Genomic DNA, 13,125 nt, shown 5'->3' on the forward strand with positions numbered 1-13,125 from the left:
GGCATCCCTCCTCTTTCTCAGAAACCACAACATGAAGGAGCATAAATTTAAATTGGGGAGTGAGGAGTTTGGATAAATTCAAGGCAAAACCAGATAAATTATTAGAAAGGCTTGAGAGATGATGTAGGAATATTTTTTTTTTTTTTTTTTAGCTGATGCTGTAAGCTTGCTTTCTTGCATCATTTGCCACTGCTAATATTAAATACTCTGAAGCAAAATGCAAGGTATCACACTCGAGGAACAGCAACCCAAAAATAAATTACGAGATTATTTTATTCAACCCACAAACACATTGGTCGAATTAAAATGAATAGAAGAAAGACAGCTGGGAGGTACAATACAGGCAGATATGAAGTTTTCTGAGAAGCGTAAACAGCCAGTCAGAAAAGCCCATGGTGTCCTATTGGTGATTTATTGAATGTTATCCTGTAGAGAAATGGAGGTTGTAATCCCACTGTAAAATGCAATTGTAAGACTGCATTTAAAATACTGTATACAAGTATGGAGACCTCATCAAAAAAAAAAAAAAAAAAAGATACTGAGTTTCTTGAATGAGGTTTTTCCACACAAACAGATGGGCAACTCGCATGGTGGATTGGCAAAAAGGTGACCACACAAAGAAAGGCTTTGATTATGTGGGCTACAGAGCTTGGCAAACAGACACCTTAGAGGTATATAATGCTTTGAAAAGGATGAATGAAAGCAGAATTTTCACTGTTATAAATAACCCCAAAGCTAGAACCATAAATTCAAATTGCAGGGGAAGAGGTTTAGACTTGATTGTAGGAAGTTTTGTTTTACTTAGTGAGTTGTTGCTGAAACAAGTTGTTTCCGCAGTAGTTCAGATTAACAGTTTGAAGAAATTAAAAGGTCAACTGGATAGTTATGTACATGAGGAGGGAAGTGCATAATTTGTATTTTCTTATCTACTTTTTTCAGCTGGTGCAGTAAAAGCCTGTGGCTTCCTTGCACTATACACTAATACTAAATGTAAGGTTATGCATTTGGAAACAAGAAATCCTGGAGTTATATATAAGTTAGGATAAGAGGAACTAAAAGTGGTTGGGGAAAAAAAAAAAAAAAAAAAGACAGGTGTTATGATTCAATATGAAGTAAACACAGGCAGTTAGGAAGGTACACGGTGTTCTATTTCTATGATTTAGAGGATCTTTATCATAGGTAGGGAGAAGGAGGTCATTCTTTACAAGGCAATGGTTATCATCTGTATCATCTGGATTCAGGTTTGGATAACACTCCCCAAAAAAAAGACAGAACTTCTGGAGAGAGTTCAAAGGATGGTGACTAGATTGATACTAAGTGCAAAGTGATGTTCATATGAAGAATGGCAGAGAAGGTGTGAACGGCCAAGTTTGACAACTAGACATTAGGGGTAGTCTAATTGAAGTGTATAGGCTATTAAAGGGATTGAGTAAAAATGAATGAGGGAGAGAGAAAGACACAAACATGGAGTGAAAAATATAAAATCTCAGAGGGAACAGATGATTGGACATTATGAAGTTCACCTGTAGGAATGAAATAACAAACATCGAAAGGAGAGATCTGATAGCGGCATATAAAGCACTGAATGGGTTAGGTAAAATGAATGAGGAGGGCCTATTTTCCCATGTAGGTGACAAAGATATGAAACCTGAGGAAACAACAGAAGACCGAATCTTGTGAATTTCACTTTTGGGCACGGGGTTGTTGAACACAGGAAAAATTACTTCCCAATGTGGCAGAAGCAGTGAGTCTGATTAAATTAAAAGCAGAATTGGATGGTTACATTGAGGGAATGGAAATATTATGAATATTATGTTTTATTTTATTTATTTTTTTGTTGATGCAGGAAAAAATCTGCACCTTTGCATCATTTGGCCCTACCAATACTAAAGAGGAAACAATTATTTGCGAGCAGCAGCAGAGAAAACTTAATATTCAAAGAGTTCTTCCATGCAAACCAGAAGTTCTCATTAAACTCTGGATTTCTCAGGAGCACACCATGTCTATCATGGTCAAAAGTTGATGACATTTTAGAGCAGATATCATCTTTTTGATACTGTTGTATATGTTAGCACTAAAGACATTAAGAGTTGGAGAGCAGCGGAATTACTTAATAAGTACAGGTCAATTTTGAAAAGAAGTTGCGAGTTAGGGTTAAATTTGAAAGTGTCTGCAATTCTGCCCAAACATGATAGGAGGGAGAACATGAAGAGAGCATAGTCATTCAATTTGGCCACGAGAAATTGTGCAAAGCTCATGGCGTTGAATTTTTCACAGCGTGGTGTGTGTGCTTGTTAACAGGAAAGATTGTTTCTACAGGGACGGGATACACTTAAATAGAGAGGACGCAAGAATATTTGATGATGATATCGAAGCAGTGTTAGGTGAGTCGGAAAACTGCTAGTTTGTGGGATACACAGACTAATATATTAACATTAGCAGCAGGCAGAGGTGGAAGTGATTCTTGCACTGCTTCTATTGGAATGAGCGGAAGCCTGAAAGGCAAGTTGCTGGAGATCTCAAGAGCTGCTGGGGGTCATCATGAAACAAGTAAATACATGGGTTGTGTTAGGGTAACTAACAGTAAGAAAAAGTGCATATACACCAATGATAGGAGTACAATAAATAAACTTAATGAATTTGAAGTGCTGGTCAAGTCATCAAATACATATATTGTTGGGATATCAGAGATGTGGTGTCACACAAATATAAGGAATGCAGAATTAGAGTACAGTCTGGACAGAAAGGATAGTCAGTATAGGAAGGGAGGAGGGGTTATGCTGTTAGTTAAGAAACACAAAATCTAAGGAAGTTCATCCAGTAGACATAGATGGACAGTGCAATGTTGAGTCAGTTTGGTGTGACATAAGCATTGGGAAAGCAAAGATGAGAGTAGGAGTGTGATATAGACCTAATGACTCTAATGAGTGCAAAGAATAATTTTACAGAGAAATAGTGGGCCAGTAAATCAGAATGTCTTATAATGGGAGATTTTAAACTTCCTAGATATTGACTGGAACCTGTGGTTTGTCACACACACTAGCAAGGCTTATGCGGATTTATTGAATGATTGTTAGCATTAGCATAGGCATATGATGCAAGAAAGCAAGCTTATGCAGAATCAGCCAAAAAAAAAAAAAAAAAAAAAAACCACTCCCATTTCACCTGTCCGTTTGTTCATTCGAAATACCTGTCCAGCTGAGCCTTATTTACTTAGGCTTTCAACTTCCACAACAAGGGATGGAAGTCTGTTCCACCAACCAACTACCCACTGGCTAAAGCAAATTTCCGCACATCTATCCTACATCTGTCTTTCCTCAATTTGAATTTATGCCCTTTAAGGTGATTATTCTGAGCAAGAGGGAAAATCCCATCGGCATTGAGCATGCTCAAACCATTCAAGGCTTTATACACCTCATTCAGATCACCTCGCTTGGTGCCTAGTCTCCAGACTCTGTAATTTGCAAAACTTAAGCCTTTCTTCGTAAGAGCAACCCTTTGTTCCATTCACTAATCTTGTTGCCCTTCTCTGTTCTCGTTCCAGCAGCTCTACAACCTTCTTGAAATGAGGCCTCCAGACGTGTACACAGTACTCAAGGTGTGGCCTGACCATTGCCTTATACAAGGGGATAATCACCTCCTTATCCCTGCTAGAAAAATTCCTGTATATCATTGACAAGACACCATGAGCTACTCTTGCAGCCCGTCTGCACTGTCAGAGAACTTCAATATCTGCCTGCACAATTACCCCCAGGTCCTTTTCATTCTCTACCACTGTCACAGTGTAGTACCACAGAGTTGATATGTTGCTCTGGGTTACTGTTTCCCATATGTAGTACTTTACATTTGTCAATGTTAAACTTCATTTGCCACTTCTCAGCCCATCTGCTCAACCTTTACAAATCCTGTTGCAGCAGCATTGAGTCAGTAGTGTCCTCGACAACCCTGCCGACCTTTGTATCATGTGCAAACTTGTACATTAAGCTTGATATACCATCATCAATATTATTTATAAATACAGAAAACAATAATGGACTCAACACTGAACCCCGAGGGACTCCACTAATAACATTAGTCCGCGATGAGCAGTGTCCATTGATTACCACTCTGTCTTCTCCCTCTCAACCATCCCTTTATCCATAGCAGCAGTTTACCTACAATGCCCTGGGTTCGAGCCCGTCACCACCAAATATGGAGGATGCGGAAAGGTCAAGGAATGACCACCGCATATTCCGGAGCAATATGGCCTTAGTTGCTAATGCTCCTAAAAACCAAAACAACAACAACAACAACCTACAATGCCACACTTCTCCAATTTGTGCAGCAGTCTTCCATGTGCAACAGTATCAAAAGCCTTTCTAAGATCCAAATATATATAATACCAAAGTTATATCATGCATCCAGTTCTTTTGTGACTGCATCATTGTATCCAATCAAATTGGTCAGGGAAGACTTTTCCTTAAGAAAACCATGCTGTGTCCGAGCTATAACTGAAGTCTTGTCTAGATGATGCAGTGCTTCTTTAACCAGTGCCTCCATTAATTTTCCTGGAACAGAAGTTCAACTCACAGGTTTATAATTACTTGTGTCAGCCTTTGATCCTCCTTTGTGAATTGGGGTCACATTTGCACATCTCCAGTCTATGGGTACCTCCCCTGAGTCCAAAGAAGCTCTCATAATTATGGCTAAGGGTTAATATAACTGGATAGATCCCATCCACACCAGGTGCCTTTTTTATGTTTATCCTCAACAATTTCTCCTCTACTTTCCTCTCAGTTATTACAAAATCATTTAGCTCACTGCCAGAGTTTACTTCACCTCTGGCATTCCCCTTCCTGAATAACTCCTCATGTGTGAATGTTGATGCAAAATACTCGTTTAGTTTGGTAGCCACCTGAGCAGGATCCTCAACTGTTGAACCATCAATATCCAGTGGACCAATGTGATTCATCCCTTTCCTTCTAGAGTTTACATCGATAAAGAAGTCTTTTCTGTTTTTCTTTGCACCCTTGCCAAGGATTTCTCATAATCTGCCTAATCTCCTCTGTGACTTGGTTACAGACCAGCTTATATCTATCATAGGCTTGCATGTCACCCATTAATTTATATGTATCCCATGCATTTTTCTTCTCTGCCATATGTCTTATTAGTTCAGCTGACATCCATTCAGGCCTAAACCCTGAACAATATTTCTTAGTTGGTATGTAAAACCTAGCAGCTTCCAAGATAAGTTCTTTGAATGCTTCCCATTTTGAATTTGCTGTTGGTAACATCGTCAGTTGGTCCCTCTGTATAGAATTTAAATACTGTCTCAGACCATCGTAGTCACCTTTACGAAAGAAAAAACCCTTCCCTTAACCCCTGATGGTAGTTACCTCTTTGAGTAAATCCTCTTCAGCACACTGTGATCACTGCAACCTAGTGGTTCCTTTATCTGCAGATTCTTAATGCATGAAGAATCACTACTGATAATCAGATCAAGAGTATTACTCCCTCTAGTTGCCTCCCGAACATGCTGATGTAGAAAACAATCATTCAATAAATCCACAAAAGCCTCACTAGTGTGCGAGTGTCCAATCCACAATTTCCAGTCAATATCTGGGAAATTAAAATCCCCCATTATAACACTCTCTGATTTACTGGCCCAATCTATTTCCCTGTACAGTTTCTTATTATACTCAGAGTCATTAGGCCTATAGCACACTTCTATTTTGATCTCTAATTTTGATCTACCAATGCTTTCACACCAAACTGACTCGACACTGCACTGTCCAGCAATGTCGACTGGCTTCACTTCTTTGGATTTTATGTGTTTCTTAACTAATAGCATAACCCCTCCTCCCTTTCCTGTCTATCCTTTCTGTAGACGTTGTACTCCCCAAATTCCAGTTCTGCATTCCTTATATCTGTGTGACACCATGTCTCTGATATCCTAACAATATCTGCCTTCGATGTTTTAAGCAATACCTCAAATTCATCAAATTTATTTACCAAACTCCTAGCATTGGTGTACACGCAAGTATACATGTACCTGTTCCTATTCTTAGCTACCCTAACACAACCCATGTGTTTACTTGTACTGCGATGACTCCCAGCAGTCTCTGAAATATCCTGCACCTTGTTTTCCAGGCTGCTTCTCATTCCAATAGAAGCAGTGCAAGAATGACTTTCAACTCTGCCAGTAGCTACTGGCAATCTATTAGTCCTTGTATCCCCCCCCCCCCAAGCTAGCAGTTTTCCAACCCACCTAACACTGCCTCGATAGCATCAGCAAATATTCTTGCACCCTTTCTATTTAAGTGTATCCCATCCCTGTAGAAGCAATCTCTCCTGTTAACAAGTACAGTCCAGGCTGAAAAAAATTCTACCCCTTGAGCCTTGCACAATCTTTCCAGGGCCGAATTGATCGATAAGGCTCTCATCATATACTCCCTCCTATCGTGTCTGGGCAGAATTGCAGACACTTTCAAATTCAACCCTAATTCTCGGCTTTTGTTCAACAGTGACCTGTACTTGTTAAGTAATTCTGCCGGTCTCCTACTCTTAATATTATTAGTGCCAACGTGTACAACTATATCACCTTTTGTGCCCTTAAAAGATGATATTCGCTCTACAACGTCATCAACCTTTGCCCCTGGCAGACATACCCTGGTCCTGTTCCACCTATCTTTTTTACAAAGCATGTTCTCCGTTTCCCTGACAATAGAGTCACCAACAACTACTAGTTCCTTCGGGACCAGCGCATTCTGCCTTAGGGGTTGTCTCTGTGTCACTCGATGCCCAAGTGCAAGCTCTGGCGTTGATGTGGGCAGCTGAGAGCTTGATGGGCCCCTCAATTTAGTTTCTTCGAGGGCATCCACCCTGTCCTTCAAGCTCTCATATAGGCCCACAAGAACGCCGAGTTGTTGCCTGATATCGATACACTCCTTGCATCGCGCACACACAAAAACATCCCCCTTGGCAGTATCATGTCCCGTACCCGATTGCTCTGCAAACATCAAGCAAACAGTGCATTTTATAAGGCTGTCAGTCAGAGGACAACTGCCCCCCTCAGTTCTGCTCTGAGTCAGGATTCTATTAATTTATTAATTAATTATGTTATGTTATTAATTATATTACGTTTGTAATCTAAGTCGTTATATGTATTTATTTAAACGTACAATTTAACTGCTAACGTTGATGCTGTTGCACATAAAAGACTGCTTTACAAATTGGAACAGTGTAGCATTACGGGCAAGCTACTTCTATGGACAAAAAGAAGAGAGAGAGAGAGAGAGAGAGAGAGAGAGAGAGAGAGAGAGAGAGAGAGAGAGAGGGGGGGGTAATCACCGGGCATTGCTCTTTGCAAACTAATATTATTTGTTGAGTCCCCCAGGGTTCGGTGCAGTGCCCATTGTGATTTTTTGTATTTATCAACAATACTGATGAAGGTATATCTAATGTCTAAGTTTCCAGATAATACAAAAGTTGGCAGGGTTGTTAATAATAGTAATTAAGGTATGCTGCTACTGCCACAAGATGTAGAAAAGTTAGGTAGATGGCTTGAGAAATTGCAACTGGGGTTTACATTGGCAAATGCAAAGTACTGCATATGGGTAGTAGTACCCCTAGAGGAGTAGTAGTGGCATGTGATGCAAGAAAGCAAGTGTATGAGCTTATGCAGCATCAGCCAAAAAAAAAAAAAAAAAACACCATTCCCTCCAAATGCCTGTCCAGTTCCTCCTTAAATTTATTTAAGCTATCAACTTCCACAACGACAGATGGAAGTTTTATCCAGCAATTAACCACCCACTGGCTAAAGACAAATTTCCACACATCTATTCTACATCTGTCTTTTCTTAATTTGAATTTATGCCCCCTTAGGTTCGTAATCTGAACAAGTGGAAGGATCCCATCAAAATTCAGCGTGCTCAATCCATTCAAGGCCTTATACACCTCAATCAGATCACTGTGCAGGTGCCTAAGTCTCCAGCCACTGCAATTTGCAGAACTTAAGCCTCTCTTGGTAAGAGGATCCCTTCATTCTCCTCACCAATCTTGTTGCCCTTCTCTGTACACGCTCAAGCAAATTTACATCCTACCTAAAATGAGGCTGTTGTTATTTGGTTTTTAGGAGCATTAGCAACTAAGGCCATATTGCTCCGGGAATATGCAGTGGTCATTCCCTGACCTTTCTGCATCCTCAGTATTTGGTAGTGACGGGCTCAAACCCCGGTGTAATCAAGAAGCGTGTACTACACACTGCTGCTCCTTTCCACCTGGCTACGGAGGTGCCCTAAAATGAGGCCTCCAGACCTGTATGCAGTACTCGAGGCATGGCCTGACCATTGCCTTATACAGAGGGACAATCACCTCCTTTTCCCTGCTAGCAAATTCCTATATATCATTGACAAAACCCCCATGACCAAGCCTGTCAGCCTGTCTGCATTGCTCAGAAAACTTCATATCTGACTGCACAATTACTCCCAAGTCTTTTTCATTTTCTACAGAGTTGGTATGTTTCTCTGGGGAAAGTAACCCCAGAGAAACATACCACAGAGTTGGTATGTTTCTCTGGGGTTACTTCTATCCATATGCAGTACTTTGCATTTGTCAAGGTTAAAGTTGCCACTTCTTAGCCCATCTGCCCAAATTATCTAGATCCTGTTGCAGTAGCACACTGCCATTACTGTCATTAACAACCCTGCCAACCTTTGTATCATCTGCGACACTAAGTCTGATATACCTTCATCAATATCATTGATAAATATACAAAACAACTGAGGACCGAACCCTGTGGGACTCCATTAATAACATTAGTCCACGAAGAGCAGCACCCATTAATTACCACACTCTGTCTTCTCCCACTCAACCATCCTTTTATCCATTGTAGCAACTTACCCTTAATATCATTCCTCCAATTTGTACAATAGTCTTCCATGTGCAACAGTGTCCAAAGCTTTCCTGAAATCCAAATTACGATATCAAAATAATTTTTTGCATCCAGTTCCTTTGTAACCACATCATAATATCCTATCAAATTTGTCAGACAACACTTTCCCTTAACAAACCCATGCTGTGTCTGAATTATTGCTGCAGTCTTTTCTAGATGATCCTGCAATGCATCTTTAACCAGCGACTCCATTATTTTACCCGGAACAGAAGTTAAACTAACTGGTCTGTAATTACTCGTGTCACCCTTCGATCCCCCCTTTGTGAATTGGGGATACATTTGCACATCTCCAGTCCATGGGGACCTTGTTATTTGTTATTTGGTTTTTTTTTTAGGAGCATTAGCAACTAAGGCCATATTGCTCCAGGGATATGTGGTGGTCATTCCCTGACCTTTCCGCATCCTCTGTATTTGGTGGCTCACGGGCTCAAACCCCGGTCTAATCAAGAAGCATGTGCTATGCACAGCGGCTCCTGCCCACCTAGCTACGAAGGCATCCCGTGGGGACCTCCCCTGAGTCCAAGGATGCTCTCATAATTATGGCTAAGGGTTTGCTTAGTTGCTTTGCTGCCTCCTTTAATTTATCTGGATAGATCCCATCCACCCCAGGTGCCTTAAGTTTAACTTCAACAATTTCTCCTCCACTTTGCTCTCAGTTATTACAAAATCATTAAGCACCTTGCTACAATTTGATAATCTTCTGCCATTTTCAAACCTTAATAACTCCTCATGTGTGAATGTAGATGCAAAATACTCATTCAGTTTGTTTGCTATCTGAGCAGGATCATCAACAGTTGACCCATCGATATCAAGTTGACCAATCAGATCCATCCCCTTCCTTTTAGAGTTTACATAAGTAAAGAAATCCTTGCTGTTTTTCTTAGTATCTTTTGCCAAAGATTTCTTGTAATCTGCCTTCGCCTGCCTAACCTACTTTGTGACCTGATTACAGACTAGCTTATATCTGCCATAGGCTTCTGAGTTGCTTCATAATTTATATGCATCTCATGCATTTTTCTTCTCTGTCACGAGTCTCATTAGTTCCTTTGATAACCATTTAGGCCTAAACCTTGAACAATATTTCTTAATAGGTATGAAATTTTAGTAGCTTCCACGATTAATTCCTTGAATGCTTCCCACTTAGAATTTACTGTTGGTAACATCGTCAGTTGATCCCACTGTACAGAATTTAAAAACTGTCCAAGACCACTGTACTCACCTTATGGAAACAAAAACCCTTTCCTTTTCCCCTGATGGTAATTATACCTTTAAGTAAATCCCACATCAGTACACTGTGATCACTGCCACCTAGTGGTTCCTTTATCTGCAAATTCTTAATACACGAATGATCACTGCTGATAACCAGACCAAGAGAATTACCCTCTCTGTTTGCCTCTCGAACATGCTGCTGCAGAAAACAATCATCCAATATATCCAAAAAAGTCTTACTAGTGTGTGAGTGACCAACCCACAAGTTCCAGTCAATATCTGGGAAGTTAAAATCCCCCATTATAAGACATTCTGATTTACTAGCCCACTCTATTTCTCTGTACAATTGTTCATTGTACTCATTCGCATCATTAGGCCTATAATACACTTCTACTCTTATTTTTGTTTTCGCAGTGCTTATGTCACACCAAACTGACTCAACAGTGCACTGTTCATCTATATCAACTGGATGCACTTCTTTTGATTTTATGTTTTTCTTAATTAACAGCATAACACCTCCTCCTTTCCTATCCTGTCTATCCTTTCTGTACACATTGTATCCCCAAATTCCAATTCTGCATTCCTAATATCAGTGTGACACCAAGTCTCTGATATCCCAACAATATCCGCCTTTGATGTCTTGACCAACACCTCAAATTCATCAAATTTATTTGCTATACTTCTAGCATTGGTATACATGTACCTATTCCTATTCGTAGTCACCCTAACACATCCTATACACCCACCTGTTTCACGATGCCTGCCATCAGTCCCTGAAACCCCCAGCACCCCTCGCTCCAGGTTTCTACTTATTCTAATAGAAGTTGTGCAAGAATCACCTTCACCTCTGCCTGCGGCTACTTTTAACCTTTTAGTAAAGTACCAAACGGTGTGCTTCTACACTCAGGGTAGTGGAGAATGAAAAAGACTTGGGGATAACTGTGCAGTCGGATATGAAGTTCTCTGATCACAGCAGATACACTGCCAGGACAGTACATGGGGTTTTGTAAATGATATACAGGAATAAGGTGGTGTTTATTCCATTGTATATGGCAATGGTTAGGCCACATCTTTAGTATTGCATACAGGCCCCGAGGCCTCATTTTAGGAAGGATGTAGACCTGCTGGATGGGTACAGAGAAGAGCAACAAAGGAGTGCTGTTACTAAAAAGGCTCCAGTTCTGCAATTGCTGCATCTGAAGATAGGGCACCTACGAGGTGATCTGACTGGAGTATTTAAGGCTTTGAATGGCTTGAGTAAACTTATTGCTGATGGGATTTTTCCTCAGTGTATGTACAGGAGGGGACATTAATTTAAACTGAGGAAGGATGTTTGCAGAATAGATTGTGGAAGTTTTCCTTCAGCCAACGGGTGGTTGATTGCTGGCACAAGCTTCTGTATATTGTTTTGGAAATGGACAGGTTGAATAAATTCAAGGAATAGCTAGACAAACTATTAGAGTGGAAGAATAGGTGAATTTTTTTTTTTTTTTTTTGACTGATGCTGTATGTTTAGTTTCTTGCATCATTTGTCACTACTAATATTAATTTCCCAAGCTATTAGCCTAAACCCATTTTGGTAATTAGGGATTTACTAGCTAAAGGAATTAACAGGATTAACTCCTGTGCTCAACTTATTTTCCCATTTCAGATAATGGGAACAGAGAGGATCATGGGAATAATTGGCATGGGTGAGCTGAATATACCAATCAGTAGGTTGTATTACCTCTGGAGTTTGGGGCTACAGTCTAAATCATTCTGTATGCTTATCAAACAATATAGTGTGTGTGTGTGAAGATAAATTATTCTTTTTACTAAAACAAAAACAATGCAATACTGGGGGGGGGAGGAAATGACCTCATGCAATTTGTGCAAATGAAAATCAAAATTAATACCAGTGCTAACAAACTGCATTTTGCATGCATATGATTTTAGAAATTTTACTCACTGATTCTGTTAACCTGCGATCTTCTGGACATTTACTCATGTAAAATGATTTGATTTCAGATGGAAAGCGACACAGCATGATAACCTAAACACAATTAAATTTTCATCAACAAAAAGGATATTAATGAGTAAATATTTTTCGTAAATAAATGTGATTTATATACTAGTGTACAAATTTTAGAAAAATTTGGTGAATATAAAGTTCACAATTAGCTGAAAATTTGTCTGATTTTAAGAGTAAATTTCTTAAAAAAATAAATATATATCTAATGCCCAAATGAATTTGATTTTTTGTGTGAATGTCCTTTCTGAGTAGGACATTTTGAAGGTGCAGTCAGATTATCAGGTGTGCACTTAAAGGATAACAGAAATTTAGCATCTCAGAAGTTAAATATAATTGTGTTATCCACAGAAGTACTTGAACAGCTATTTGAGATGATATTTTTACTATGAATCTAATGCATATTGGGGCGAGAGAAGGCGGGACTTTATTGTAACAATACAGAAATATACAGAAAAATGATTTTAAAATACATATACAGGAATATATGTATTTTAAAATCATTAAAATATATATACAGAAATTCCCCGACTTATTTAAGGGTTGCGTTCTGCAGAACGCTACGTAAGTTGGAATTTCCCTAAATAAGCATTTAGGGAAATTCTGCACTCGCAACCATGTGCACTGAATTTGATAGAAGCAAAAAAGAAATGTTCAACGAACATGTAAATAGAATTATTCAAATTTTTTTTTTTATCTCATGCACAAGGAAAAATTACAAAAGTATACAAAATTACAAAAATTTCAAAATTATAAAATTACAAAAAGAGAGAGAAAACAGGCATAACCGTAAGCAAATTTCACCTTTTGAGCTCCGTTGCCAGAATTATCTCTCCAGCTGATAAGCATGACATTGCGGAAGTTGAGGGTTGTGGAGATTTAGAAGGGTTTTTTTCCAACACATCACAAAATTTCTCTGCAGCTGCAGAATCGGCACTGGTGACTTTAATGTCTTGGAAACCAGCATGATGTTTGA

The 13,125-nt window shown here is 39.4% G+C and overlaps 1 protein-coding gene across 1 annotated transcript in view; it reads right to left on the reverse strand.

Annotated features, from left to right (window-relative positions):
- The window catches only part of AsnRS (asparagine--tRNA ligase), a 384,567-nt gene that overhangs the window by 49,559 nt on the left and 321,883 nt on the right, over positions 1-13,125 (reverse strand). The window contains exon 14 of the mRNA XM_090368498.1: positions 12,090-12,173. Within this exon, the coding sequence (XP_090224624.1) occupies positions 12,090-12,173 (84 nt within the window). The remainder of the gene's footprint in view (positions 1-12,089; positions 12,174-13,125) is intronic.

This window comes from Mastigoproctus giganteus, chromosome 2 (assembly GCF_048544385.1).
Source record: "Mastigoproctus giganteus isolate SK-2022 chromosome 2, ASM4854438v1, whole genome shotgun sequence".
NCBI classification, from domain to species: Eukaryota; Metazoa; Arthropoda; class Arachnida; order Uropygi; family Thelyphonidae; genus Mastigoproctus; species Mastigoproctus giganteus.